This window comes from Caloenas nicobarica, chromosome 6 (assembly GCF_036013445.1).
Source record: "Caloenas nicobarica isolate bCalNic1 chromosome 6, bCalNic1.hap1, whole genome shotgun sequence".
Lineage (NCBI taxonomy): Eukaryota > Metazoa > Chordata > Aves > Columbiformes > Columbidae > Caloenas > Caloenas nicobarica.
This window is the reverse complement of record NC_088250.1, coordinates 34,609,263-34,626,893: the sequence shown is the minus strand read 5'-3', so window position 1 is coordinate 34,626,893 and position 17,631 is coordinate 34,609,263. Positions and strand designations below refer to the sequence as shown.

General features: G+C 40.2%; 1 protein-coding gene across 1 annotated transcript in view; it reads left to right on the top strand.

Moving 5' to 3' along the window:
• NCKAP5 (NCK associated protein 5) overlaps positions 1-17,631 on the top strand; it is a 215,943-nt gene that overhangs the window by 16,949 nt on the left and 181,363 nt on the right. The window contains exon 2 of the mRNA XM_065637690.1: positions 9,332-9,465. Within this exon, the coding sequence (XP_065493762.1) occupies positions 9,332-9,465 (134 nt within the window). The remainder of the gene's footprint in view (positions 1-9,331; positions 9,466-17,631) is intronic.

Genomic DNA, 17,631 nt, shown 5'->3' with positions numbered 1-17,631 from the left:
GCTTTAAACTGAAAGGGGGTATATTTAGAATAGTTATAAGGAAGAAATTCTCCCCCATGAGGGTGGTGAGGCCCTGGCACAGGCTGCCCAGAGCAGCTGTGGACGCCCCATCCCTGGAAGTGTCCAGGGCCGGGTTGGACGGGGCTTTGAGTGACCTGGGCTAGTGGAAGGTGTCCCTGTCCATGGCAAGGGGTTGGAACTAGATGGTCTTTGAGGTCCCTTACAACCGAAACCATTCAGTGGTTCTGTGATTCTATATGCTGCTGTTGTGGACTGTGTATTATATAACCACTGTGCCCATAGGTGTGTCTCTGGGAGAAGTGCTAAAAGAGGTCCACATAGTTGACTTCAGTTTATTAGATTTCGGAAGACCATGAGTGGGGTATTTAATTTTTTTTAAAGGTGACTCCAATTTAGTGTAGCCTGTCATTGCACGTTTCACAAAATTAAAGCATTGCTGGGTGGTAAGAGCTCCCTTTCGGGGGGCTGGCTGTACACTAGAGCTGCTGAAAGCCACGGGCAGGCAGCGCTGCTGGCCATCTAGCTCTGTGCTGAAAGGGTTTATGAATTACTTAATTCTTTTTTCTGTAAAATAAATGTTGTCACAACTCAAACTATATATACAAGTACTGCTCATGTAATAGCCTGCCTAATTCAGATTAATTGTAGGCTTGCAATGATAAAGGAGCTTCAGCACAGCAGTTATTCTGTCGTACAGATGCAATTAAAACCATATCAGTGCAGTATAAATAATGCTGAATTAAGTTACTGTCCTGCCACATGGTGGCAATTTTGAGCTAGTGCACAATGAAAGCAAGCATCTTATTTTCAGGAGGAGTAGGTACACCAAGAAAGAATTTCTAATTCACTTGAATTGCTCTGGAGCAATGTTATCACCCAAGAATATAAAGTATGTAAACTACTATCACTAAAATATCACTAATAATAATAAACATTTCCTGTCTTGCTATTAATCTTAGAACCAAGCATAGCTTGCAGTTTACATCTGGTAGTCACAGGATACATGGGCTAGTCTGATAGGAGGCCAAAGAGAGAGATGCATTAGCATATTAAAATTTCATAGTGGAAAATAAATTATTTGCTTCAAATTGTTTGCTTTAACTGTTTTCAAGGCAGTTTTAGAAAATGCTAATACAAATTATTTAGTGTCAGTTAGATTTTCCTGGTTTATTTGGGCAGCCTGGCATTTTGAAACCAGGATCCTGTTCTAAAGCAGCATCATTTTTTTCTTACTGGAATGAAAAAGCTAGCAGATACCAACCTAAAATTAGGATAGTGCTTTTTATGCTATTTATGCCATGCTATTGCAGAGCTTTAGCGGCAAAGAGTTTAGGAAAAATTATTACATCATAAAATAATTGGGGGAAAAAAGTAGAGGCCTAATATAAATCAAGGAAATTTCTTCTTTAGCCTCTGGAGTACAAATCTGTATCAGGTGAAAGGGTAATTAATTTTGATTACAAAGCAGTCACACTTCACCCTTAACTTTCTTATTTTGAAGAGATGTAGAGCTAAAGCTACCTCCCTCTCCATGAACCCTCCAAGTGCTTAAGTTATTACTGTTTATACCTTAATGCTTCACTGTGCTTTAAAAACACCTATAATTTCATCCCTGGGAAAGCTTTGAGTGTTTAAGGGTATTTGTCAATATTCCTGGTATAGCTGGAAACAGTAACGAGGGACAAAGGCGTATTAACTGCTACTGTCGGAAAGCTCTGGTTTCAATAGCTGGCTAATTTAATAGAGTCTTGTTAGAGTAAAATGATTCAGCTGTAAGCAGCCTGTAAAAATTGTAATAAGCACAATAAGCAATGCACTTCTTTTTTTCCACTCTTTGGGTTAGTGGGTTTTTTTGCGCTATCAAAGTCCACTACAAGGAACGCTGCAACATGCTGCAAAGTTGTTTGTCAGTGCCTTGGTTTATTTTTGCAGAGAAGTATTGATTACAGAATGAGAAACATTTGGTTTAACAGCGATCGATAAGGAGCAAACAAAGGACACTCTGAAGTTTGACTCATTTTAATTTGAATGAAAATACAGTCCCTGGTGCAATTTATGATAAAATTAAAAAAAATCTGCTCTGTGTTGTTGTAATCACATTTCTTTCCTCGACTTGTTTTTGCAGGACTCAAACACAAGCTCTTACAAAATATCTATGATACAGACTTTGCTTTAACCAACAGCTTTGGCCATGGGCAGCTGGGGCTCAGGTAAACTCTGTGGCACTTGAACAAATACCATTTGATCACTGTGCATTATGTGGGGGGAATTAAATATTCATTGCATCGGAAGAAACGAGTTACTTTGTTAAAGTAACCAACTGGTAGACCAAGTTGCAAATTCCAGCTTCTGTTTCAATTAATATTTCGTAATTAATTCTTGAAAAATTGAACTGTTTCACCATACCTCTCCCATCTCTTATCCCAGGCCGATTTGTGTCTCCTGCCTGCAGCAGTCTTTCAAAAGTGGCATACCAGGGTGATAAAACTGCTTTTGAGTACTTTGAGTATGCATATTTATTCATAACAGTACTGGGCACTGACTTGCTAGAAAAACTGATTTTAATGTGCTTCTAGTAGTTGCTATTTGTTTGCTTAATTCTGTCATCACTGTTGTCTACTTTGGTGGTGGTGGTGTCTGCTTTTGTGGCCAGTTGATTCTCTCTGGATTGTAGGATGGTGTGTTACAGACCAGGCTATGATTCTATTGAATTGTGACTTTTATGGCAAGCTATCAGATGCATAGCATCAGAAAATGCATTAAAAATAAATACATAAATACTCAGTTTAGGTTAGCAATGACTTAATGATACTTCAAACCATAAACAAAAAATTTTATATTATTCCGCTCATTTAAATTCATTGCAAAGTATCTGTTTGAAATCAATATTAATTACACAGAAATTGTGACCCTCTTTAGCAAATGCTTTAAAATAGTTGTTAAAAATTAATGTGAAGGTTATTAGCCTGATTTTGAGCAACGTTAAGCCTGTGTTAAATATTCTCGTGTAGACTTTCTTTGACAAAATAGCGCTCCCGCTCCCATGTTAGCATAATTAGTAGTACCATAGTAAAACCCTTTTTACAATGCACTGGGGAAGCAAAGAACAAATTCAAGAATACAGAAGACTCTTATTCTCTTATTTCTATTTAAACAGTGGCCCTTTTCACCACTTATAAGGTAACCCTAAAGATGAAAAGAGATTAAATTTATGTCCCTTTTAAGATGTTTTTGATATTTGAACTAATCGCTCCAGTTACAACTAGCTGTTCCTAAGAACTGCTTTTCATAAGACTGAAACAAGCTAAACAGAAAAAGGAAGGACCAGTTCCTATATAGCTATAGTGCTTGCTCCCTCGTGAACAGCAACACCCGGTATCGTATGCACGGTCTGTGTACACTGAATCCCTTTAATTTTGCACTTGCAATTATTTAATATTTTAAAATCCTGATGCACAGCCACATTTTAGTTTAACAGACAGCTAACATTATTGATCAGAGGAGTAGTATGATTTTTTACGTGAAAGAAAAATTAAAAATCAAAAATAGTGCTGGGGGATGGGGTTGAGGTCAGTCCATGGCAGTCCCTCTGTGCGGGACATTCTTCCCCACAGGTTTCCCCAGCTGCAGTGTGGACTCTGCATGGGCTGCAGCCCTTCAGGAGATGTCCCCGTGGTCCCCCACAGGCTGCAGCCCTTCAGGAGATGTCCCCGTGGTCCCCCACGGGCTGCAGCCCTTCAGGAGATGTCCCCGTGGTCCCCCACGGGCTGCAGCCCTTCAGGACGTGTCCCCATGGTCCCCCACAGGCTGCAGCCCTTCAGGAGATGTCCCCGTGGTCCCCCATGGGCTGCAGCCCTTCAGGACATGTCCCCAAGGTCCCCCACAGGCTGCAGCCCTTCAGGAGATGTCCCTGTGGTCCCCCATGGGCTGCAGCCCTTCAGGACATGTCCCCAAGGTCCCCCACAAGCTGCAGCCCTTCAGAACATGTCCCCAAGGTCCCCCCACGGGCTGCAGCCCTTCAGGACATGTCCCTGTGGTCCCCCATGGGCTGCAGCCCTTCAGGACATGTCCCCGTGGTCCCCCACGGGCTGCAGCCCTTCAGGACATGTCCCCATGGTCCCCCGATGGGCTGCAGCCCTTCAGGTGTCAGGGGTGCCACCGGGCTTGGCTGTGCCCTGGGGTGGCGGAACCGGCTGTGTCCGGCATGGGCAGCCTCGGCCTCTCCTCACAGCGGAGCCCCCACAGGCAGCACCCGGCCACAGACGTGCTGCGCATCTGATCCACTGACATTAAGAAAAAGTAAGATTATTAGCATGGCACATTATGGAGGGGCAGGATAAGCTGTTTTTGAGTGGAGAGGCAAGGAGGAATGTGCTGCCGAGGAAGCAGTTTTAACAGGGAGGGCACAAAATCATCAGCACTGAGGAGGAGAGAGAGGCAGCTCCGTAAAAAGGGCGAGGTGAGACTAGAGGGTTATGGAATAAGAAATCTGCTTGAGTTAGTCAGCTGCTTGACCCTGGTGAAAAGAAGCCGTTGAGTACTTCTCTGAGGAGGTATTGTCCTGTCGTTCGAACCATCTGCTGATTTTATGTGCAATGACAGGTAAAGGACTTAGACTGCAGGTGCCTCACTTGGAAGGCTTCCGTGTCATCCACATCTAAATTTAAAGTTGACAGCAAAATAGCCTGGAAAGGAAAAAGAGATAAGAAAGCATCGTTTCCTTACAAAAACCTTAAGGTGCTGCATGTTCGCTCTGCGTGCCGGGTGTCAGACATAAAGGGTTGAGCACCTTTTAGGAGACACCCGTCTCATGGCCGTGCTGGGTTAGGCCTTAGATTGACAGCACGGCTATTAACTGGGAACTCTGAAAAGAAACGTTGTCTCTTGGTCTCTTCATGGAGTGCTGAGGAGCGATTCTGATATTTCTGTCAAAGACTTTAGCTATTTTCAATCTAGCCACAAATAGTTTTCATGTGTTTTGTTTTGATCATGAGGATCTCAAATTGGATTCCTTCCTTAACTTTGAGAAGACAAGTTAATGTGTGGTACGTGTCCCTGACTGGATGAGAAATGAAACATTTTGACACGAACATTTCTACAGCTACACGAAAAGGAACTCGTTGAAGTGCAAACGCTGGCTCACGAGCATAATGAGCAACCAGTGAAACTTGATTGCTGAAATGTTCATGAAAAAGTAATTGCAAACAGTATTTGTTCAAGTATTACAATATTCCCGTACTTACACAAAAGTACTGGTGGAGTTTGCTAGCCCTGTCTTTCTCTCCAGCTTGTTCATGTAAAATTTTTGCATATTTGGAAAGTTATCAGAAATTTGACAGGGTGATGTGAATAAAGTCAGATTATCTGCAGAGGCTGAAAAAGGGAAGCAAGAGCGAAGTAAGGGTTCTGTTTCTAAGAGGAGAAGGTTATAGCTGTGCTGCAGGAGGCAAGGAGAGGAAGCGGGTAAAAATAGTTTGAGCAGAGCTCATGGAGAGAAGCAGCTGCAATTAAAGAGAAATTGGAAAGTGGTTACGCATATATCTTCATTGGAATATGGCAGTGATTTTCCTGGTGTTAAAACACACTAATGCATTTCACATGATGCTTTTTGTTTTTATTTAACCTTTTCTTCACATGTCACACCAATTGCATCCCTTTCCAGTAAGCTTACATTCACATTAAAACCTTGAACCATTTCTGGCTAGTTCATTTCCTTTCACATACTGTTATTTTGCACAGGAATAAAGTGGGGTTAGCACAGAGGAGCTTATAAAGGGGGTTATGACAATGCAAAATTTATGGAGAATTCAGGGGTTTGCTCTCTGCTTCAAGGAGACCAAAAAACACCCAAACCCCAAACATCTGTTTAATCCTGGCCTTTCGGTAGGTTAGACTCACTTCTCTCTTCTGACACATCATTATGGCTTTTCTGGGTTTGAATAGAAATGTACCTTTCCTTTCTTGTAGATAAAATCGCTATGGCTGGGAGCTACTTTCTGTGTGTAGTATATTTGAGTGTTTTGTGTCCTGGAGACTGAAAACTTTCCAAGTGTGGGTGGTCTCTCACTCCCTTTCCCCTCCTCCCCTCTGCAGTATTTAATGTCTGTGATCTAGCCGAAGGCAGATCTGTTTTCTGCATGCAAGAAATGGCAGAAGTGCCTCAAGGTTGCCAATAAATTCTTGTGAAGAAGCATAAAAATGAAGGCTGATGGTGTTATTGCTGTACATCTCTCCTGTGGGCAGTCTTCTCCCCATTCCTACAGGAAAGTTTTGGTAGCTGGGAAGAGAACCCAGAATTTCAGGGCCATAGGTTAGTGCTTTTGTTTCTGGTCTTGTAGCCTGTGACTTTTTCGTTGTTCATCCCCTACCCTGGAAGGAGCATCAGTTTTTGTACAGCAACAGTACGTGCTCATGTAACTAATACTGTGTTATGATGCTTGTGCGTGAGGTGGCTGAATTGGAACTGAACATTTAAGTCATTCCAGAAGTTCCTAATGTTTAGACGTTGCATTTCTGTGGCATTATTGTTCTTGTAATGTGATTTTGTTGTTGGTTTATGGGTACTTTTCTTAAGGTGCTTCCCAGGTCCTTTTTTCTTTGTAAATAAAAAAAAGAAAAATCACGTGGATGTTTTGATCTTTTTGTGTAGGATGTTAATACAGACTTACCCACATGAGTAGGAGTAAATGGCAGCAATAGCATTCTCTGACCTATCAGCAAGGGGTAAATGAAGCCTAGAAACAGCTTAAACAGCTCTTTGACCTGTAGGGGAAAGTTTGGATTAGTGAATCTCTGCTGTGTATTCAATGCTCTTCTAGAAAAGGTGGTTTTGTGATTAGCAGCAGCACAGTTGTGCACGTCGATAGGGCTCGCTGGTTCTGCAGGGCGGTCAGTGGAGCCGTCTGCAACGTGCAGAACGTCCTGGCGGTGAGATGGAGCACAGGATACTCTTCTGCTTTTTGAAGTGTCACATTTTGTCTCTCCCCGCTGTAGCGATCTGGCTTTGTGCTTAATGTAGAAAGAAGGTTTATTTGAGGACCAGAGCATGGTCTGCATGGCAGACATGCAGAGGTAGTTGCTGTGTAAGGGTAAGATCATTGTGGCAGTAATGACACTGAATGAGCAATGAAGGCTTGGCTGAATCTCTGGTCTTCAGTCCATTGTCATAGTTAAGCTGTTGCTGCCTCAGGTAGCTCAGGCACAGCCCGAGTGAACTTGAGCGCTCAGGGGTTCATGGCAGTACCTGATTATCCTCCAAAGTGACTTATCAGTTACTATAGGGACAGTTACGTATTTGAGTTTAAGCCCAGTTTCTGTAGACACCAGTATCTTCTGGAAGCTTGTGTTTAGCCCTGGGTGCTAACTATGTATTTAATGTCATTTTCCTTGCTACTTTCCGCCTCTCTGGAAACTCTAGATGTCTCTTTAGCAGCAGGGAAATGTTTCCACCAGAAAAGATGCTAACAGTATTCAGCAATGGCCTCTGCAACTGTGCAGTTTTGAAGCTGGCATTGACGGGATCTAAGCTGGAGAAATACTAACTACTTGGAATATTTTTCCCATATCATTAGCCCGAGTTACCCTTCACGAGCCGTACTCTCTGTACAGCTGCAGTGTATTTTCTGCCTGGTGCTGAGCACTCTCTGCTCTTCTTAGCTTGGCAGAAACCAAGGATTATTACTCACCACCTGGCAGAACATGGTTATGTAACAGTAAGGACAGTAATTAGACAATTTAGTTAGAAAAATGTGTTTATTTTCCAGTAATGTGTTTCTTGGTTTGCGGTTTTTCCTTTTTCGAGACATTACATATGACCAACCAGACAGAAGCCCTCTGTTCTCTGAGTAATTCCCCATATTTTTTCACAAGCATATAGATACTGCATTTAATCCTTTGCAGCCTCCCTTTGTGGCATCTGCTTATTTATCATTGTCTTTAATATCCCTTTTCCACTTCGTAATGTTCATATTTTTGGTCCCTTGGTTACTGCTATTGTAAATTATTATTCAGTAAGATTTATAGCTGTGAGACTTGTACAAATAATCTGTCTTCCCCATTTGATGACTTAACACTAAGATACAATTTCATTAGAAAACAACAAAGGTATGTATAATTTCTAGATGCATTTTTGCAGGTAGGTCATGAAAATTTAGGTCAGCAATGGAACTATGTCAGCCTGTCTGACAGGCTACAGATTGCATTGCATCATGGGCACGGAGATTTTGCAAAGCATATAGATGGTGAACGCACTGTAGCTTTACAATGACTTGTACTTTTCTTAGACAACTGACATTGGAACCACTTTGCTGACAGAGTATAATGTAGTACAATGTAAAGTGCTTGATTTTTTTTTAATTGATTTGTTATCTCATTTAAATGCACAAGAAAAAATTTCATTTAATTTAATATCCGTGTAACAGGTTCACATGGAAAAGGCTGTATAATATTTTTTTATATTTCTAAAACATTTTTTATAACTTTTCTGTTCATTCCGCTGCTTGTCCTAAATTGCACTTGGCTACTTTTAAAACAGAGTTTTGGAATCATTAGATATCCTTTTATATGATGTTCTTATATCTCAAACTGAAGTTAAAAAAAAATAAGCCATGACATATGTAGATTTACCCAGGCAGTGCAGTTATGTTGTAGGTTGCATTTTTTGGTCCTATGTTGTAAGAATTAGCAACAGCGGTATGCTATTTGCCATTGAGAACTATTAGGAAAATTAATGACATTTGTATTTCTCTCATATTTGATTTGTACTCAGTTTTTGGAAACATATTCTTTGTCATAGTATTTCAGTAAATAGATTCACATAGACTCTGTCCTACTGATAGGGATCCTCCTCTCAGCCAAAATAAGAAAGGCAGTGGAGCAGAAGCAGGTCCTTCTCTGCTTATGACACTGAAACATTAAGGGATGGGTGACAAGTTGTCCTCTTGACTTTTTTCATGCTTTCCATGTCTGCATTCAAGCAAGACAGATCACGTATCTCAAATACAGTTTTTTACACTTATTTTGAGTGGAGGTAAATAAAAAGAGCTTTGAATGAGAGTGGGTGTTTGATTTTAAGCGTGCTGACCTTGGTGAGTCTAAGCCAAGTAAGAGGAGCCCAGTGTGATGGGGACATTCTGAAAGGCTTTCCGTCTCTAGTTTGATATTCTGTGTAACATTGCTATACAAAAAATGATGGTATAGTTAGGGTAATTATTTTGATTGTTTGATGATTTTTCCCAAATTAAATTTTAAATTTTTGCCAAAAGTATGTTCTATGTGTACAATTAATAGATAACTTTTTATGGTCTTTCAGCGTGAGAAGCTGATACATGAGTTGGAGGAAGAAAGACATTTAAGACTTGAGAGTGAAAAAAGATTACGGGAGGTGACACTGGAGTCAGAGCGCAGCAGAGCTCAGATGCGTGGGCTGCAAGAACAATTTTCCAGGTATGTTGCATGAGTAAACTATGTTCAAAATACGAGAAGGACAAGCTTTGGTGCAAAAAGATTGATCAAACCTGGTGATACCTTGAATGGGTGGAATTGAAGGCAAAAACTGCTCTCCCTCTGAAATTCTGTAAACGTTATGGGCTTTTGGCTAAATGATTGTTAGCATCCTGTAAAACTTGGAAGGCTTATACCATCATTCTATTTAATTGTGAAAATTTTCATTTATAGAGATCTTGCATTTTTTAGAATTCCCAATAATTTTATAAGTACAGATCTTCTCAAAAAATGCATGTCATTGATAAGTCAATATTTGGTTGTTTCTGTTAACCAAGAAGAATGGGTTTGATCAATCTGAATAAAGGAAAAAAAAAAGTGATGCCTTTTGCCAGCTGGGTAATCATCCTGCTTCAACATGCTTCAAATCTCTTCCTGCATTGACTGGACCAGAACTTCGTGTTAGAACAGAGCTCCACTTACAAGGGAACCATCTTAGAACTGGGATTTAAGACAAACCATTCATATGATCACAGTAAGGATTTGAGTTATTTACTGTTTTCATGACGCATGATGAGATCTTGTACATCAAATAGATTTTTTTAATTGTTTTTGTCACATGAACAGAAACAAAGCAATCAAAACAAAAATCAAAAGAGACAATAGAATTTTATGTTGTATATTTTCCATCAAGACTGAATATTAACTGATTCCCTTGGGCCTTTGAATCATTGAAAAGTTCAAGTTCAGTTTAATATGGTGAAAACAAGCTGAGAGGTGGGTGTTTTCTTTGGTTCTTTTTGTTGGGATATTTAGGGTTTTCTATGTTGCGCATTTTTTGTGGGTTTTTTCTCTCAATGTCTGCCATGCTGCTCCTCTGATCCGAGACTGGGTTTCTAGGTAACGCTGCAAAAGCAGTTAATTGCAGATAATTTGTTCTGATCTATTCTTTTGGTTTTGGAAAACTTCCATTAATGCTCTTCAGATTTTAAAAAACTATCGAAGTGTTCAAGTAAGTCTGAAATTCTTTTGCTAAAAATGCTAAGGATACTTATTTTTTAGTTTTGTTGTTATTCTTATTCTGTGATCTTTGGTTTCAATTTTTACCCATTCTGATGAGACTCCTTGAGTAATATACACAAAATAAATCCACCCTATGGATATTCTTGGTTAGAATATTTTGCTCTATTATGCATTAATCTTTGTTTATGGAAGAATTTCCTGAGGTCTTGATTGTAGAACAGTATTATTGTTACAATAACTGGAAACCTTTGAAATAAACTTTGAAGATGATGCAGCCAGGATTAAGAAAAGCAGGGATGAGGGGAAGCCAGTCTCCAGAGTAATACAACCAGTAACTTGGTAAAAATTTAACTGTTGCGTATTCAGGTTTTTCAGAATAACCCTTCATTATTCCTGTGCAGCTGCAGTAGTCTGATTCAGTTCTGCAGTGTTTCTGAAAAGAATAACTATATTATTAGTTAGGATCCCTGAAGTCCACTGTCTTCAAATTAGTCCATTCTTTTTCCTCCATTTCTATTTGCAGTCTAGCTTGCTCTGATCTGTCAAGAAGCAGAGGGATGCAAGTTGTTTGGATTAAAGTTGTTTGTCTCTTTAGTTTTGTACCTCTGATTTAGAAAAAGGTGAACGCCGTCTAAATCAGTATTAAGTTCTTTGTAAGGCTGTCTGCACGTTAGCTCTACTGTTCAACAGGAAACTCAAATATCACTTTGCATTAATGGCACCTGAGGCCAACCCTGTTATTACCAATGATGAAAACTGCTGTTGGCTTCATCAGGCTGTGGTTTTATTTTAGTGTAGACCAGATGCTAGGAAGAGAATGCAAGAGAATGCACTTTCTCCCTAAATGGGCGGGTTTTTTTCTTACCGTTCTTGAGCAAATAGTGAAACTGGCAAATGGATAATTTTTTGCTGCTTATTCTTTATTGGTTGAAGGATTTGAGAGATTTTTCTCCATTTGAGAACAATTAAATGGGACAAGACAAGTGATGATGGGAGGAGATGTTAAAATCAAGCAAATTGAAAGTACTTTGGAAGAAGATGGCTAGAGAGTAATACTTCGGGTCCAAATGTTCTGGCTTTCAGATGCAGATAGACTGAAATAACAACATATATTATAGCATAAATAATTTAAAGCTGTGTAATTCCTGAACTGAGTGGATTTACATAGACATTCCTACATATACATGCAGTGCAGTAGGTTAAACTATCATTTGGAGGATGTTTCTTTGCATCTCAAGATATTTCCTCTTCATTTTTGAGAGAATGAAATGTGATAGTTGCTAGAAAGCTGTAAGTTGACCATTGTAATCAGGGGAGGAAAGCTGCCTATTCCTATCTGAAATTGTGTGAAAACTTTAATCTCTCGTATAAGCATATAGTTTGAGATTGAGGACTTCAGAAGACAAGCTTTTATTTTTTATTATTATTTTTTAATTGATTGACATTTCTGTTTTTACCAAGTAAGCAATATTACAGGCTAGGAGTCTGAAATAAATCAAAGTTCTCTTTCTTGACATCTGTATAAATCTGCCAGAGCCTTTAAATGACACAGTGGTTAGTTTGATAAATATGTGACAGTTGCTAAAGAAGGACAAAGAGCTTTTAAAACCAAATTTCTCTTCCGGAATTGTACTGTGGTGTATCCATGTAGTTTTAAATTTGTTTTCTACTTTTATTGGAGGTGAATATATTGAAGGTGTGGGAAGACCCTGCAGGAAAACCATTTAATGCTAAATCTAGAATTTCACGCTGCAGTTGGATGCAGTTACATTTGCATTGCCGTAGTATAATCTCACCTTGAGGCAAAATCCTTGATGTTTTCTTCCTCAAAACCACTGAGATCTGTTGCTTTGCTGCAGCTGTTCTGTTACATTCTATAAGGCCCTTTTTGGTGTGACCTTGTGTAGATGAATGTTGCACAAATGCATGAAGACTAACCCTGTAAGTACCTGTCAGGCCAGTTTCTTCCAAGACACTGTTGTGCGGTCCGACTTGCCCATTTGGATTGTTGGCAGCTGCCATGTATATACTGGCGGGTCCCCGTTTACATTAGTAAAGACACCTGCTGCTTTTTTATTCAGCTCTGGAAGAAATTAAGTTAATTCTTTTTTATTTGTTTTTTGTTTGTTTGGGTTCTGGGTTTCTTTAGATTGCTCACAGTTTAACATTAGTTCCTCCTTGAACTTGTTGTATCTTGGACATTAGAGAAGAAAATACACTGTGTCTCATGTACCTCCTCGTTCTTGGTTTCAGCTCTGCTCCTACTTTCATCACCTTCCTACAACAGTAGGAACAGCAATGCAACAACCCTGCCTGAAGCAGTAGGTGCGATTTATAGTATCACTCTAAAAAGCACACTAATACACGCAATATAAATTGATCACATTACTGTACATCAGTAAGCAATAGAAATTGTTGTCTGTTGAGTGCATAGAGTACATGTGACTTCAAACTGGGATTAACTGTTAAACCAGTATAAGAGGTAGCTTGATTTAAGTTATTTTGATTGCTGTTTTGTCCTAAATGAAGCAAGTTCAATAAAACGTGCTATTGTAAAGTATATCTGTAAACAGTACTTGAAGGGGCTAGTACCAAATCTTAAAATCCGCCTTTGGGTAAATTTCAAAATTCTTTCAGTGAAGATGATGTTGTTTATAGGTATCAATGTCTGTGACTAGAAAACTGCCTCAGGCTTTTAAGAATGGATGTTATTGGATAAGTAGGAAACGATCCTTGTTTGATCTGCCAGGGACCTGCGAATATTATGAGTGCAATTGTCATTTGATTGTATTTCATCATTCCCTTCGCATTAATATTGACCGTAGGGTTGAGCCTGTCACTTTTGACAAGGGGAAAAATGACTGCTACAAATCTGATAACACTTCAAATAAAAGGGCTGTGTAGCCGTTGGTTTAAGCACAACGTACTTGGTTTTCTCCAGTTATTGTTAATTCCTCTTGCTCCGTTCTGACTTGTCAGCAGGTGAATGGAATTGACAACTGTTTTCCTAGTAGCTGTGATACAGAGATTTCTTACAATGCATCAGCATGTTGATGTTGCATCATCACATCTTAATTTCTAACACTATCACATCTGCTTGATCTCAAGGTCACCACCTGCTTGCACTTTAGTGGCCTCACTGCCATGACTGTTAATCCATATACCACAGAGACCGTGTCTGAAAAGTGTAAACCAGTAGGATGCCTCGGTAGCCCCTGTGGTCAGCCAGTTTATCTAATGCCCATTAAATGCCAATTTAAACCATTAATAACATTTTTAATCTGGTTTCTGGGGAGATTAAAATGTTCTTCTGGTAGCCATTGATGGTGTTCCTTTGATTTTTGTCATAACAGGGATGAGTGAAATACTGTGTGGGAATTCACTCCTTGGCTCAGAAGATGCTTACAGAAGGAGCTGTCTACAGTTTTCCTCATCTCCTTTGTGTAGTTCTGCAGTAATCTCTTATCATCCTACTTGAGTGGTCTGTATGTAGGGTTAGTGGCGGAGGCAGATGTCACAAGGATAGAATTTATACCAAAGGTTGACCTTGTCATTCCGCCTTATGTTTCTAGATACTGCCTGATTTTATTAGATCATAGAATCACAGAATCATAGAATAGTTTGGATTGGAATGGACTTTCAAAGCTCATGTAGATCCACCCCTCTGCCACGAGCAGGGACATCTTCACGCAGATCAGGTTGCTCAGAGCCCCGTCCAGCCTGGCTTTGACTGTGTCCAGGGATGGGGCATCTACCACCTCTCTGGGCAACGTTCCAGTGTTTCACTGCCCTCGTAGTAAATAATTTCTTTCTCATGTCTAGCCTGAATCTCCCGCCCTTTAGTTTAAAACCATCACCCCTCATCCTATCACAACAGGCCCTGCTAAAAAGTCTGTCCCCATCTTTCTTACAGGCCCTTTTTAAGTACTGAAAGGCCTCAATAAGGTCCTCTCAGAGCCTTCTCTTCTCCAGGCTGAACAACTCCAGCTCTCAGCCTGTCCTCATAGCAGAGCTGTTGCAGCCCTCTGATAATTTGTGTGGCCTCCTCTGGCCCCTCTCCAACAGGTCCATGTCTTTCCTGTACTGAGGGCTCCAGAGCTGGATGCAGTGTGGCTGTGTGGAATGTTACAAAGAAAACTAGTGAATAAGTATAAAACACAACTTGCTGACCTGAAAGTGCCCCATGTCTGCTGCCGATTAAAAGTAGTATAGGATAGTGAGAAACAAAGACAGAACTAATCACAGCTTCTCCCACTCTTCCCTTCTTCCCAGGCTCAACTTCATTCCTTTGTTCTCAACTCTTCTACCTCCTCCCTGAGCAGCATGGTGGGCGGCAGGGTTGCGGGGAAGCTGCTGCAATCAGTTCAAAACACTTCATCTCTGCTGCTCCTTCTTCCTCCCATTTTTCCCCCACTGCAGCGTGGGGTCCCTCCCAGCAGGGATGCTGGAGGGCCTCTCCGGTGTGTGCTGTAAGGGAGGTGGGACTGGTGTCTGCTTCACAGGCACCAGTTCTGGAGCTGCTGGGCCAGAGTGCTTTCACTGGGGGACTGCGGAGCTTTTGGCTGGACCTGCTGAGGCTCAGGGTGTGGTGTAAATACTGTTTTACCAGGGCTTTGACCTGATGCTTAGGGTATCGATCTTGTAGTTTGATTAGAATTGACAGAGTAAAAGGATGAAGTTTCTTTTAGATTAACGCAGATAGGGTGAGTATATTAGTATTTTTATTTAGGTGCATGTATGAAACTTAGGTATTTCACCTCTAATCCTTGCTCAGAAGTGTCAAGCACTATTTTAAGTAAGATCAAGGAGCTTTTTGTGAATAGTTTTCATCGAGCAGAAAATAAAGGAAAGGCTTTACTAAACTTGTGAACTTAAGCCCAAAGAGGAGGTTGCCCCAAGTTGTATATGAAGTTTGATCTCACTCAATTCACAGGCTAGTTTGTACTAAACATGCTGTTGTTTGACCAACAAAAAGAAAAAAAAGGAATTTTATGAATTTTCGTACCAGACTTCATTTTTTCTACTCTTCAGTGTAGAAGTACAGTGGTTTTGAGTATACATACGTACACATGAGAAATATCTTCAAGGAATAAGTTATCTCAGTTTTCTTAACTACTGTTCTCATTCCGATGTTAGAAACCATCAGGCTGAAATACGTATTTCATACAGAAGTTGACAAAGAGCAAAAGCAATGAGGTCAGAGTGACTGCAGAGGGCTGAAGAACCAGTGCAAACCCAAACCACAGAAGTCATACAAGGACTAGAGGTTAAGAGCAGACTATAGGGCATGACGTATATTGACTTACATAACACTTCTGGAGAGCAGTGGATTGCTTTGCTTCGGGCATTATTAAAGATGCGCATAGAAGGTACATGCAGTTCCCAGTCTTCTGTGGACTCTTCAGGCACTGAAGCTACATTAAGAACCAGCCCTATTTCAATACCCTGATGCACTAGTAAATCATATGGTGGTGTTTCATGGCAGCTCTTAGTTGCTGAAAGCTTCTTTCAAAGGTTCCAGGGAAACAGGCAATTTTTGTCTGCCGCAGACAAAAACATGGCTATCTGTGTGCTCAGGAAATCCTGAGCTGGGTTTGTATTTATTTATATGCTGACAGTATGCGTCATACTTGTATTTCTGTAAGGTTGCATCTATTGCCTTTTGCTGATTTATCAGAGCATGAAGTGGTAGTCTGCTTCCTTCCTCTGTTCAAGCTAGCACTACAGTTTAATAGGATATACTGGGCGGTTTTTTTCTTTGCATAATGTAATAGATTAGCATCAACGTAGTACTACGTTGCAGTGTAATCCTTTGGTTTACCCTGTCTTTTAAAACATTAAAGACAGAGCCTAACATAAAAACAATATATCAACCCATTCACCACAATTTAACAGTAGGTTACCGATACCCCTGTACAGGTCCACACACAACATATAATCTGCTCCGTGCATTAATTTTTGTAATAGAAAGATGGTTTGAATATTCTCTGCACTCCTGTACCATGGGAGCGGTCCTGCCCAAGCGGAATCTGCCCATGTTGGATAGTGTGTGGTATGTATCAGTCGTCTCTCTTGTTATATGGCTGTTTCACTCCCAAAGTGAGAGATCTCCACTGACATTGAAGGAGGCTCCCAGAAGCATGTGCCAAATAATATTGTGCTTGAGAGTAAGAGCAGGGATTCCTGTGCAGAGGTAGTTTTTGAGTTTACAGACCCTTTTACGTCAGAGGATGTGAAAACCTCATTTTGATGGAATTGCTGACTTCCTTGCTGCTGCTGTTTAAAGAAATTGAGGTTCGCGTTTGGTATTTGTGTACTGTGATATCCTGTACCTGTTGAAGTTCATTGCTTTGTGCATTTTATTTTGCACAATAATAGGCATATTTTGCACGTATTTCTAGCTAAGATAATTCTTCATTGTAAAATGGTTAGGTTTATGAAAGGGCAGTGCTGATATAGGAGCTGAGTTCTATTACTGAGTGACATTGCTGCCTAAGAGCTGTGCAGCTATGTATGGTAAGATCTGTGGTTTTTAGGAAGACTTATGTTACTTATTGCTGGTTTGGTGTTCTTATAGATCTGTTTTTAAAAATTGCATTTGAACATGCAGAGTTAAAGTACTGACTGTTTTTTTCCTGTGGAACTTGCCATTGTTCGGTTTCTTTCAAACACAGGAAATTAGGAAAGCCAATAATGTGTCATGTACTATTCTGCAATTCCTTGATGCCATAAAAGGTGAAGAGACTACTCCAAACTGACACATTCCTTCACATGTTTAATAAAAAGTTTCCTTTGTTAAACATGATACATACCTTAATTCCAAAGACCAGCAGAAGGATCAGCAGATCTGCCAGAAGAACAGCAAAGATCAGCAGAAAATAATTTGTTGTCCTTTAGTTTATTTTTTCCCTTAAGCCATCTGATATCGATTAACCGTGGTCTAAAAGAACATAGTTTTAAATGCTTTCTTTTAACATTATATTCTTAATTTTGAGCCATTTTTCAGGAAGGAACCTGACCTGATTACACTGGAAGATCGTAATCTCTTTTTCTTCATAGTTTGCCTTGATCCCCCCCATACATTATTACCCCCCCCCCAAGTGAAAGACCAAATTCCTTCATACTTAGGGCACCTTTTCATTTGGA